Source organism: Pocillopora damicornis, chromosome 3 (genome assembly GCF_964200805.1).
Source record: "Pocillopora damicornis chromosome 3, jaPocDami1.2, whole genome shotgun sequence".
NCBI lineage: Eukaryota > Metazoa > Cnidaria > Anthozoa > Scleractinia > Pocilloporidae > Pocillopora > Pocillopora damicornis.
Genome location: NC_142672.1, coordinates 25072701 through 25085501, shown reverse-complemented (window position 1 = coordinate 25085501; position 12801 = coordinate 25072701). Strand labels below are relative to the sequence as shown.

Here is a 12801-nt window from a genome sequence, read left to right as displayed (position 1 = left end):
CCAAAGCAAAGAAAAAATACCAATCGAATTCAGTTCCTTTAATACAAGTACATTGCGATTCTTGGTCTTAGTATCTATTACGCAGTTACAAGAGAATATAACTTTATTATCTCTTGGTAGTTACCACAAAGAAAACTAACAGAAAAAGCAACGATGTAAGCGAAAGTTCTACTTTTATCACAGGAACTTATGACAGAAATGCAACAATACTTGGGCGTGCTGAAACAATTAAAGGACTTTGACGAGAACTTGAGTCGAGAAATTGCCGCCAAAGCCTATCAAGAGCAAGAGAAGATAAAACTTGAGGTACTGATGATGCAATTTTAATCGACTCATTTATCATATTACTTTTTAACGGGAAAAATTGAGTATTATAAATGCCGGGAATGGAGAATAGGAAATGAAGAATGAGGAAAAGGGAATTGGGAAGAATTAGGAATGGAAAATGAAATGGGAATTTTTTTGTTAACGTTCTGCGGCTAAATAAAAGGAACGGAAAATACCATCCTTTCTTCAACAAACTTAATCAACTGATTATTAGGAGAACAAAAGCTGATTGAAGTTCATGCTTTCTTTCTCTGTTCTTTGTCAAAAACATCGCTGGATTAATTTAGTTTCAATGGCGAAGATATAGAATTTCATCATCTGCTAAACAAAGTCTATACTGATGTGACTTTTCGTTCTAATTTAAGGAGGAATGCGAACGTTTACAACAAGAAGTCAATGTCAGTATCTGAGAAATTCCACACTTACTCCTCCCCTAACTAAACAACAATAAAAAAATAACAAGTTAGGGTTAATGTTGGGCCAGGGGAGGGGTAGGTGTGTAGTTGATCAGATTCTGACATTGATCCGACATTTCCACAACCACTAAAGAATTCACTCCACACTTCAAAAAGTACTTTTCCATCGTCAAATCTATCTTTTGACGATTTCCATTTGTGCAGATCACAAAAAGGGAATAAAGGAACAAAGAGGACCATTGACTGCTTTTTGTGAGTTTTGCCTTCTCAGATCAGACGGAAGCGCTAAACATGCACATCTTTGATTCCAGAAAGCACAGACACACGAATTTTATGGCGATCAAATATAGTGAAATCCAATTAAAGACGTAGAAAAGTAAGCCTTTTAAAAAAGCGTGAGTACACTCATTCCTGGGAACTAGGTTTTTTGAGTAACATCCGATTTGGTGCCAGGGCAGGTGAAATAAAAACAAATAAAAGGCTGACATCTTGTCTGAACGAGTCCTGGTGCAGGGGCCGCCCTCTCTGCCTGCTTAATTTCTCTTGGTTCCATTCCAATGTAATTTTATGATATGTCAACTTAGATTGATTATTTCTTAATTTCTTTGTTATAAGAATATTACCTCATAATAACTTTACCTTCAAATGCCTCAAAATATATCTTTAGAATGAATAACGCTAGCAAGAATTTATCCCATTAAGTGTTTCCTGTGAAAGATTTTTCAGTAATTTTATCAGAAATTCGTTCTGAGTGACGGAGAAATTTGATGATTTTAGCACAGAGGTGAACAAGAGTAGATGCCATAATATTTTTCATCATGACTCTCCTATAGCTGTCTGACCTGAACTTTTTCCTGTCTGGTAATTAGATGGAAATGCTGCAGGCAAAAAAGGAGCAAGAAAAAAAGAGACTCCGTGAACAGATGGAAGCTGAAGCAGCGGTCCAACGACAACAAATGGAGAACATGGTAAAGGCGAGAATGATGGAAGTTGAAAAACGCAGACGAAATTTCATGCAAGAAAACCAGGTACTCAGCCAACGACTTGCACAAATGCAAAAATCAAATGAAGGCATGGAGAAGACAGTGGAGAGCTTGAGACAACAGCTGCTACTCGATCAGAGCCGACAACGGCAAGTTCGAAAGCCGGGATTCTTTGATAGAGCGCTGCAAATGATACCAGTCTTGGGCGGGGTCGCTAGCACCTTATCAAAGTGTAGCGTTATGTAAAGCCTCTAAAGTTATCCCTTATCATGAACACTGGTTCAATTTTTAAGTAGTGGCGTTATATCAGCTTCTAGTTAATTATAATTTGCAACGAGTTAACAACCTTAAAGTTATGTAACACGTTTCCCGCCAATGGATATGATGTTGATTTTATATATGAAGTGAAAATTGTGTGTTGTCCGTGATACCAATTGGGCTGCAAAACAACTTGAATGTGATCTAAAATAAAATAATTTGAAAAAAGAAACCAATCTGCTCTTCTGATTATTTAATAGCTGGCGCAAACAAAATCCCCTTTTCGGTGGAATTAAGCCCGAAACCTACCTAACCATCGTAAGCTGTGTACGAGAAATATCCTAGATGTTTCGGATATCAAGCTTGTTTTGGCGCGCTCTTGCGGAAGAGAAATGGGGGAGGAAGGGGACAAACGACAAAAAAGGAGACTGCTTGCAATGATTTCCGTCTTTTTTCCCGCCTTTTGTGTTTTTCCCGTCGCCAGGTTTAGCATTTGATAGAATTAAATCACAGCAGTAAAAAGGAGAGGATGTCTAGATGTCTTTTAATGCCTGCCGATTGAATGAAACAACTTAAGGACCGACGGTAGTTATAGGAAAAAAACACAAACATGCAAACAAAAACAAATCATCAAAAATAATATTAAAAATGGTCGCTCGGTGGGACATGAAAGGCATTATTGTTACACAAGTCAGGCCGACAGATTCTGCGATAAATTATCGAGGAAAAAAAGCAAATCAGAACCAAGAAAATTAACCAGTTTTTCCTCTCATACAGGGGCTGCCTATATCGAACTAAAGACTACATACTAGTCACTTGTATTCAAACTCTGCACACAAATATCATTCTATGCGTGGTGCGTTCAGCCGTTAAAGAACTATTTCAATGGCTGTGCTTTAGGATCCAGGCAACAGGGATAGAGGTCGTATGTAGGGTCTTTTTCAACCACTCATGTCATTTGTACTTTCTACAAAGAGACAAGGATATTTCACAAAAATCCTTTTAATAAATCAATAAAAGTAAGGCTAAAAAAAGTCACAACGTTGGGTAAAAATATACCAACTAAATTACTATTTACAATGACAAGTGAGACAAACAAGCATTTAAGCTTGTAACACCAATGATCGACTTCACATTTCTGATAATGAAAGATTTTCCATACATCTCCAATTTCAAGCATCATCAGTGTAAAGCATCGAAAAATAAGCCTACTTGAAAGCCCAACGCTGCCTGTGAACTGATCCAAGCTCAAGGAATCATTCATCTGTTCCTTTTCTCAAAGTCGGTTTTTTCCGTAAGGAGAAAATAAGCTTGTCTGCTTATTAAAATTAATTGAACTAATTAGTTTGAAGTAATTGAGTTAATTAATTTGAATTAATCCATTTAAATAAATCGAGCTTGTCTTCTGCTAGGGTCTCAGCTGCTTGAAAAGATCGAATTATTGGGGGAGTGAAAATTGGGGTTTGGGAAGGAAAGGAAGCTCCTCTCACTCCTTCCCAGACCTCCAATGTCTCACCTCGCACCTTTCTTGACTGTCTCCAAAAAAGGAGAGCCTGGCACAGACGACTAAAGGAGTCTTTCTTTCTTCGCGTCAAAAAGCCACGTTTGGGATCTATGCTAAACTATTTTACTCTAATATCCTCAGAAATTCGTTTTGCGTTCAGATCGGCGAAAACACTGAGTAACATCCAGGTAATTTACTGCTGAAAAGACTTGCATTTCCGGTTACAGTATAAGACGTTTCACGCGGGACTAGAAATTTGGGAACTTCAGCAAACCACCACGACAAACTAAAGGTCTAAATTATGAGCAGAAAAATGGTCCAGCACGTGCGTTTTAAAACTCAGTTCATTTCTCAGCAGTCCCCTGCAAAACAACAACGTGAGATCACTAAAATTTGCATGATCTGAGAAGGGAAATACCGACGGTTAATTATCTAAGTTTCCAATTTGAACTCGACGCTGCTCTCATATGTTATCCTGAAATATAGGTGCAGGGCCGTAAGAGACAGTAAGCACGTCCAGAAATTTGCGAAATTCTAAATAAACAGTAGTCTCCATTTGGCGCGAATATATGCACGTTGTTTTTCGTATCTTTTGCTGTTCGGAAATTATCCGTTCCGAGATGCGAAAAGTTTCCGAGAGTGAAGCTCGAGGAAAAGTGAGAGCTTTGAGCAACAGATATTATCTAAGGACAAATATACGAAAATATTCTTGCGCCAAATGGAGGCTATTGTGTTTATCTTCCTTGAATTATTTTTGCAACGCGTGGGGAAAGTGTTTGCGAACAGTTCACCGTTTATTACGTAAGATGTTCACTTTTCAGTGTTCGCTAGTACAACTGAATGAACACAAAAACATGTCCTTTCTTCTGTAACAACCAACAGTCAACAACAACCCTAATGGACGAAAAGTTTGAAAATCGGGGAATATCAGGTAGGGTTTATTCAAGGATATTCTGCAGTTTTGAGCTAGTGGATATTCGGTCACACGATGCATTTAGACCAATCCCGCGCGCGAGCAAAAATATTTGATGGGATATATTATGAAATATCATTCTTCTTACTGCTCGCTAAATCAGTTGCCATGGAACCTTTTCTTCCGTGCGTTCAGTCAGCTTCATCATCATCATCATCATCATCGAAATCATCGCTATCTTCCTCTTTGTCGTCATCATCATCATTATCATCATCGTCGTCGTCGTCACCATCTTGTTCTCTTCTGAACCTTATTCCTTTTTTTTCAGCTCAGCTTTTGTACGACGTCGATTGATCAACCTTTCACCTGTTATTTCAGGTACCTATCACAGGACAAAAAAAGGACACAACATCAACCACAGCACCAATTATGTGAAACTCTCAACTTGCATTTTCACACCAGATAAATATTTAAAGCACCTTGAAACTCCCCACGTATATCGGAATATTAAGTTTCCTTCGCCTTGAAAAATACACCTGTTTCATTAATTCTATGCAATACTCAAATTACATTTTAGCAGACAAGATAAATATTCGTCGCATTCAAATACATTTGTCCATATAGCGAGAAGTGAAAGAGAACATTCTATTTTGAATTCAAATATCTACAAGTGACTACAAGACTTTATTTTACAGCAAGGAAAAAGATCTCAGTTTCAAATAACAAACAACAATGGTCCCTGACGATTAAAATGAGATGAAGGTTTACAAACACATAAACTACAATAAATATTAATTTTTTTTAATGGGACGAAAACTGTCTAATATCTTCGAAACTATTTTTCGCATACAAATCATTCAACTCATTCAATAATTTTCCAACCTTGTACGACTACATGCAACGAGTTTTATTCCAGTTAACTTCTCCACCAACATAATTGTTACACGATTGTAAGTCAGACAACTCTAAATATTTCTTTTTGATGATTCGGTGTTCTCGCTTTAATGTTTTTCTTCACCTTCCTTGAAGCATCCTCTCAATGAAACCGTACTTTTCTTACAATACTGTTTCAATCATATACGAGACACTTAAAAAAAATAATGATAAAAAAACAAATTCAAAACAACTTAAATGTTCTCACTTGTGCCTCGCTGAACTAACGCCTCCTTAGCTATCCTCGTATTATTTCATGCTACAGTAGTTTCTAGTTTGCTTAGTTTTGAGATTGGAAGGAAGATGTACCATTTCCGTATTCCTAGAAGCAAAAAGGAACGCCCACACTCCACAGGAAAGACAAGACAGCAACGAGTAACGAAGGCAGGTCCTTTATTCTGGTGATGGCGATGAGAATGAGAATTGTTTATGTTCAGGGATGTCACAAAAATATGGGAAGCTGCGTAAAGTGTACAAAGAATCAGCTCCACGGTGCGTGCCAAATTGAAGTTCAAAAATATATCACTTTTTAGGATTTACACTGACACGAGACCAAGCAGAGACAAACACATGCGATAGTTAGTTGAGCAACTTCATCATCAACAATGTTGTTCTTTAATTTTTCTTCAAAAATGAGCTTATGTGACGCGGAAGACCGATGAGCCCTACAATCATCTGACAGTTTACAAAATATGAGCAGTGTAGCCAACGAAGAAAAAAAATCAACTGATAAATAAGAATAAGGAAACCATTTAAGAGCGAGTAAATTATAGCGCAGTGCCGAGTTTGACTGGTGGCCGCGTGTCACGGGTCGCGCCTATGAAGTTTAAGCTTTTAAAACGATTTGTTTTGCTTTTTCGTTTGTTTACTAGCAGGGCGCTTACGCATGACGCACAGCAATGCTTCATTCGTAAAGCACTAATTTTACTGGTTGCATAACATAACGTCTTTTCTAGATCTTTCAGCTGAATGAGATGTCAATGGAAACTGCGCCTCAAAAAGGCTTCTTCTCTCCACTAGTTTAATTAGTCTGTGCAGGCGCTTTACTTTATTCAGGACGTGGTAATTTTGCTCGTATTTGGGTACAGAATGGAAACAACGAGCCGAAGCGCTCGTCAGTGGTGACCCATCTTAAACACTTTTACTTGATTTTTTTTTCTCTCCTTTTTCATCTTTCTTCCTTTTTTTTATGCAATACGAGTACACAGTCTCCCCCTCCCTCCTCGGAAAAAAAATATATACACCCATCGAATTTCATGCCCGCCTCTCTTCTTTTTTCAATTGCTTCTCGCCATTTTCTCTTTTTTTCCTTATTACCAAACCCGGAGTACTTTGCTCTTTTTTCTCTGTTGGTGAGGGTTTAGCCATATATTTTCGTTTAACACACTTAAAGGGTTTCAGAGTGTAAGGTTTGAAATAGTCATTTTGACAAATTCACTTTTTACAATGTTGTTCTTTAATTTTTCTAAAAAAAATAAAAAAGGCTTCTATGACAAAGGCGACCAAGGGCTCTACGAGCATCTGACAGAGTTACTCAACATGAGCAGTGCAGCTAAAGACAAAAAGAATCCAACTGATAAATAAGAATAATGAAACCATTTAAGTGCAAGGAAATTATAGCACCGTGTCAGTTTCTCTTTGGATGTTAATCATTTCACCGACAACTTTTGGTGAATTATTTCCTATTATTGTTTTTTTAGAGGGCACGGTAACGAATCTTGCAATCTGATTGATTCTTTACCCGGTCAGTATTTTCCTATCTCTGCCCACGGGCCACGGTAACGCTTTCGTGAGTCGCCGAGTACATCCCAACTTTCGTTGTCATTTTTCATAAATATACCTCGTTTTCCGGCTGGGCAGTATTTTTAAGCAAACACTTCGGTCACTACCTCAAGCCGATAAATAACTTATGAATCCTCTCTTTTCTCTCTATCAAATCACTTTGGTTCACAGAAAAATATTGGTTTCAGAATGAATTTGTATAAACAATAGTGTCATTACGTTGGTTGACAAGCGGCCTAAAAACCGTCTGCAATTAATTTTAATCGTTTACAAAAAGTACCCAGAAAGTTGAAACGTGAGGTATTTGGTTACAGTTAAACTGAACGATGGAACTTTCATTCATTTAGTATCTGAATTTTCTCGAGCAATTTGTTCATAGTGAAAGAGCGAGCGAAGTTTTAATTTAAGTTCTACAACAAATATACGCTCCCGGTGAGTCTTTCCAATTCCGTTCAATTTGGACATTTGTACCTTAAATTGCACAACAGAAATTGAAGGAATTTTTTGAGAAGAGGTCGCATTACATTCCCTTGTGTCTCGTTGGAGTGTGCCGTTCGAATTTAGTTTTTGTGAAGGAAAGATCAGAGTTAAACACGCCATTACAGCAAACAAACGAGCAAACTCTCACAACTTCAAATTAAAAAAATTGAATTTACTCACAATTACTTTCCTCGCCGTTTACTTAATGAACAGAGGTAAATCTTCGTACATGAATGAATGGTCGATGAGAGTGAATAATACTTTCCGTTAAATCATTAACTGATTTTGAAGAAAACATTGTCGTGACAGTCCTTGCCAAACTAAGTTCTGTTGGTTTTCAAATGTTCCTACGCTTTTTTTTTTTTTTTTTGCGCGCTCTCTAATTGACAGGTGTCAGATTGTGACAGATACTTGTAAAAATAATGTTTCAAAGTTTGTTTGGAAGCCTTTTAAATCACCTTTATCGTTACGGAAATGAAAATGTTTCGCTGAGGCATCTCTCTTAAATTTGCATCACCTCTGTTTTAACTACCATTTACTCACTCAAAAATTGTTCAGTTTATGGAAGATCTTGCCGTATTTACGGCCATAAATCATTCGGATTCTTTCGGAAAGAATTTCGTCAAGTTTAAAAACAATAAATATGTTATTTACCGGCTAAGGGTCGGTCCGTATGGTGAAAAACTGTGACCTCGGTCTTGAAAATGCTGCCCTCGGCCTACGGCCTCGGGCAGTATTTTCAAGACCTCGGTCACAGTTTTTCACCATACGGACCTCCCAGCCGGCAAATAACATATATTTATCAGCACAAGCCTTTAAAACGTAAATTTATGACAATAGAATCAACATGATTTTCGCTTTTCAAAACACGCATTTGGATTTAAACAAGAAAAAACCTTTTTTGTTTGGTTCTTTCTATTTTGTTGGGTTAACGCTTCCTGTTAATATAAGCGAGTAGATGCTGGTACAGATTGTAGGGAACAACGTCATCAAATCCAAAGCATGTATGGCTTCACACTAATTTCAGGGCACATAATCAAACCCAAATAAAAGCATCCCATAATAACAACACAAGCCTAAAAAATTCAAAAATTATTATTGCGCAAAGAAGTTTGGTCCGAGAAAAATTCTCACAATTCATCTTTTTTTCTCTCTCTTATGTAAGGCATAGCTACAGAAGATTTCTCTAACAAGATTTTGCTAAAACTCAAAGGCCAATCGAATGAACTCGAATGAATCAAACTCCCAAAGTTTTCAATTAGGTTTCAGTAATCAAGCATCCACTACACTGGAAACTACTGTCTGTAAATAATATCAAAGTTTTGAAAGCTAAATTTGTTTATGTCTTAATTTAATCTTAGACAAATATTTCTGGAAACCATAGTCAAAGAAGCATTACATGAACCATTAAAGTACTTAACATGGGCTGTTTACGGTCTCCGCCATCCCCAACAATTGCTCCTGATGTCACAAAATAGAAATAGAAAATTTCGAAAACAGTCACTGTTCCTGATGTCTACATTCTTTCCCATGCAGACTACTCTGATAAATTTTATCAAAAGCAACTTGCTGGAAACAATATCTAGTGCTATTCTGAGGAACGTCTAACTAAAGATTAGATACAACTGAATGAAACAACAAAAAGACTCTTACATGGTAATCAGTGGACAAAGCGATGACTCTCCCTTTTACTGCTGTACACAACTCTTCAGTCTCTGTCTTTGTCATCTGAACATCAAACAGAAACAGGTGCTTCAGCTTAGGAACACTGCTGAGATGCTGAACTAGGTCCCTGACTCCTCTGCCAAGTGGATTCCACCCTAGATAAAGATTGCTCAGCTCTGGTACATCCTTAAGTGCACGAGCCAGTGCTGATGCTTCATCTTTACCCATATTTGTATCCGACAGGTCCAGCTGAGTCAGATTGGGTACACTGTTCAGGTTCTTGGCCAGTTCAATGATCCCGTGACCCAGAGCATTGTGAGACATATGCAGTTCTGTTAACTTGTTTAAGTACTGTAATGAGGCAGCTAGTGCAGCACATTCCTTTTCTCCCATTTGTACATGAATTAACTCTAACTTAGTCAACTGTGGAGTGTGATGAAGATTCTCAACCAAATGACTCACACCGCTGTGTAAGGGGTTCCATGACAAGCAGAGCCCATGCAAGTTTGGAGAGTGGTGCAGTGACTCAGCAATAAAAGCAGCACACTTTGCTGTTAGATTGATATCACGAAGTTTTAAATTGTGGAGATTGTCAGTAAAATTAATTCTGTGAATCACGTTCTCAATCGAATTACCTTTCAAGGCATTTGTCACGTTCCTCCATATATCAATATATCGAGGAGCTGTTAATAAAGGCAACAAGTTCTTTAACAGAACAAAATCCTCAACTGTTTCCACATGTGCATGAACCTCTTTCACCAGTGACAAACAATGTTGTTGTGCCTGGTCAGATCTGTTCTCAGTCAGAGACAGTGCAACGTTGTTGTCCTCATTCTCTCCCAGATTATCCACAGGTGGCTGAGAAGAACAAACCGGCGCTGATATCAGTTCATGAAACAGTTTAGATCGAGAAACAGCATTTGTTATGCGACGTAGATAGATAAAGTTTTTATTTTCGCTTTTTTTGAGGAAAAGGTTCGCATCGCGTAAATCGGGATATTTTTTAAAATCCTTAACTTCTCCAGAGCACGCTAAAACGACCGCGTTCAAGTCAGACAATATGGATAGAATATTATCATAGTTACCCTCACGATCATCATATTTAGTTATATATTGAAAAAATAAATAGTTTGGAAAACTGGCGGTGCCTTTGAAGAAGTTTTTCTCAGCAGCAGTACACACGTGTTCGTCATGAAGCATTACGACATGGTTAACACATGAGAGAAATGCAGAATACACAGCTAGTCTGTCTGACTCTGGACAACAGAACAAACAATCGACACAGAGTTCAATGAACTCATTTTGTGCTCTAGACAAATCTTCGACAGAAGGCGTCCTAGTGAAATTGTAATTTGTGAGACCTTCTTTCTTTCCGACATAGTGTAGATGATCAAAAACAATGCCGACAGCATCTGATGACAACTCACAAACGAATTTGAGAACTTCGTCCATCTTCTTTGATTTTTCAAACGTATACATTCCTGACAGGCAGGTGACAGTTTCATTCTTCTTAACCTTCACTTCTTGAACGATGAACCAGGCGGCGAGAAACTCCTGAACGGACTTGTGAAGAAAATACACGATCTTCTCACGGTTCAAAGCGGAAAGTTTGGAAACTTGAAAAAAACCGACATGAATAAGCTTCTCGAACAGATCACCTTTAGGAAATTTACTGAAATTAAAATGAAGGCAGTCCTCCAAAAGAGCATCAAAAGCAAGTTTTCCTATTTTGGAAAGTTCCTCTTGATATTCATCTATGCTTTTATCTGTTGCGACGTTGTCTGAGTCTTTAATAGCCATATGATCCAAGAGAGTCTGAATAAATTCTACGTAAATTTCCGCACGAGATGTTGGTAATTGAAGTTTTTTCTTCTTCCAAAGAAGACACAACATCAACAACAATAGCGGAATCTCTGCCATCTTCACGAGGTCATGCTTTCTTAGGTATTCAAGAAGCCCTTCAACATCTTCCTCTTCAGGAAGAATCTTATTTGCAAACTGTTTCTTCTGTTCCCAGCTATCGAACCCGTTAAGTTCAAACTGAGCGTGACTTGGCACTCTAAGCTCATCCTCTTTCACTGGCCGCGTTGTGATCATTACACAACAGTCTCTCAGTTGACTGCCTCTCCAAATCTGATGAATTAGGGATGATTTTCCACCGCTGTATTCATCATATCCATCCAAAATGAGCAGCACTTTCTCCTGGTTCTGACGTACATATTCACACAAGTTATTGACTGCCATCGGGTTATCAGCAGACAACAGTTCCGCTGTTTTTAACATGGTACAGAGGTCCGAAATATCACAAACGTCTCGTAACCTGATTAACAGTAAAAGATTGAACTTTTCGAGGATCTTCTTTCTGCCATTTGTCCAATCCACAGCTACTTTTTGAGTGAAAGTAGACTTTCCTATTCCAGGTCTTCCATACACCAGAATTCGTCTACGGATGGGATGATCTTCGTCACCTTCAAATACTTCACTGCTGTCTCCCAGCTTTTTTTTCGTTGTCCCGTCAGGCTTCCTGTGGTCTTGTAAAAACGTTACTTATATGTAAATGCTATTAATGTGTACCGTGTTGTCTGGGTCCCATGGTGTTATTTTCACTTGACACATGGTGTTGTAAAACGCCCTCAACTGATTCCGGCACCATTCCCAAAATTCTGTTACAGACGAGTCTGTAGACAAAAAACAAGTAGCTTGGTAAAAATTCTCTTTCTCCCACATCGAAAAGAAAATCACTCGAGAAGGGTTTTTGAACAATAAGGAGAATAATTCTTTCCATCTGTAATTTGTAACTTTGACCACGTCACTCTATAATTCCGAAGGTAAATAATCACATTTTCACTAACTGATCACTACGGCGTTCTTTTTTTTTGTTTGTTTTCGCTTGTTTTTTGTTTTGTTTTTGGGGGGGAGGGGGAAGGTTGGGGGAAGGTTGGGGGGTTCGATTTGCCCCTAATTCACGAGTACAGTCTCCGATCGTCCCGTGAAGGAGAGAAGCGTGGACTCATTTCACGAACAGCGGCTGGTAATCGAGGCTATTGTTTGCTCCGCTACACAAAAATCTTAAAAAAATATATTCATTTGTTCTGTGGCAAGTGAAAGTATTATTAAGACAAACATTAGGGACAACCTCAAATATTGTAGTAACTATGAGTTTCTAAAGCTTAAATTCGAACATTAGCCCCTCGTTGGACCGATTGGGTTGTGTGTGGTTTATAAAATGGAGGTTGTGCTAAAAGGAGGGGAGGGGTAAGGCGGGAGATTCTAGGTGTCTTATGAGTATGTTGCAGCTGAGCCCTCCCTCTCTTGCTAATGTAATAACCTTTTGCAGATTTTTTCATACCAGTCCCTATTTTCATTGTTAAACGCCGTTAATCTTGCTTCCACAATTTCGAGATGACGCCCGACTGTCTTCCGTTTTTCGAGTTTCTGCGGAAGCCTCTCTAAATCTTCGTCGCTAGTAACTCCTTGCAGCGAAGTATCAAGAGGAGAGGATAGCGAGTAGTAAGTATTGCATCTATTCATGCCATTTTG

The 12801-nt window shown here is 38.3% G+C and overlaps 2 protein-coding genes and 1 long non-coding RNA gene across 8 annotated transcripts in view; all 3 read right to left on the bottom strand.

Moving 5' to 3' along the window:
* The window catches only part of LOC149049003 (NLR family CARD domain-containing protein 4-like), a 173820-nt gene that overhangs the window by 71236 nt on the left and 89783 nt on the right, over positions 1 to 12801 (bottom strand). The gene's annotated exons all lie outside the window — the stretch shown is intronic.
* LOC149049011 (uncharacterized) lies at positions 2971 to 5958 on the bottom strand. The gene is made up of 2 exons (XR_016185199.1): positions 4550 to 5958; positions 2971 to 3850 (listed from the first exon to the last, which is right to left on the bottom strand). It is a non-coding gene; the product is annotated as an uncharacterized LOC149049011 (long non-coding RNA).
* Positions 8722 to 11823, bottom strand: LOC113682778 (NLR family CARD domain-containing protein 4). The gene has a single exon (XM_027199965.2). It carries the CDS (start codon positions 11542 to 11544, stop codon positions 9205 to 9207), a length of 2340 nt encoding a protein of 779 aa, XP_027055766.2. The 5' UTR covers positions 11545 to 11823; the 3' UTR covers positions 8722 to 9204.

Bases quoted from the DNA above. Each gene is read 5' to 3' on its own strand.
- LOC113682778 (XM_027199965.2), bottom strand. From the start codon at position 11,544: ATGTTAAAAACAGCGGAACTGTTGTCTGCTGATAACCCGATGGCAGTC.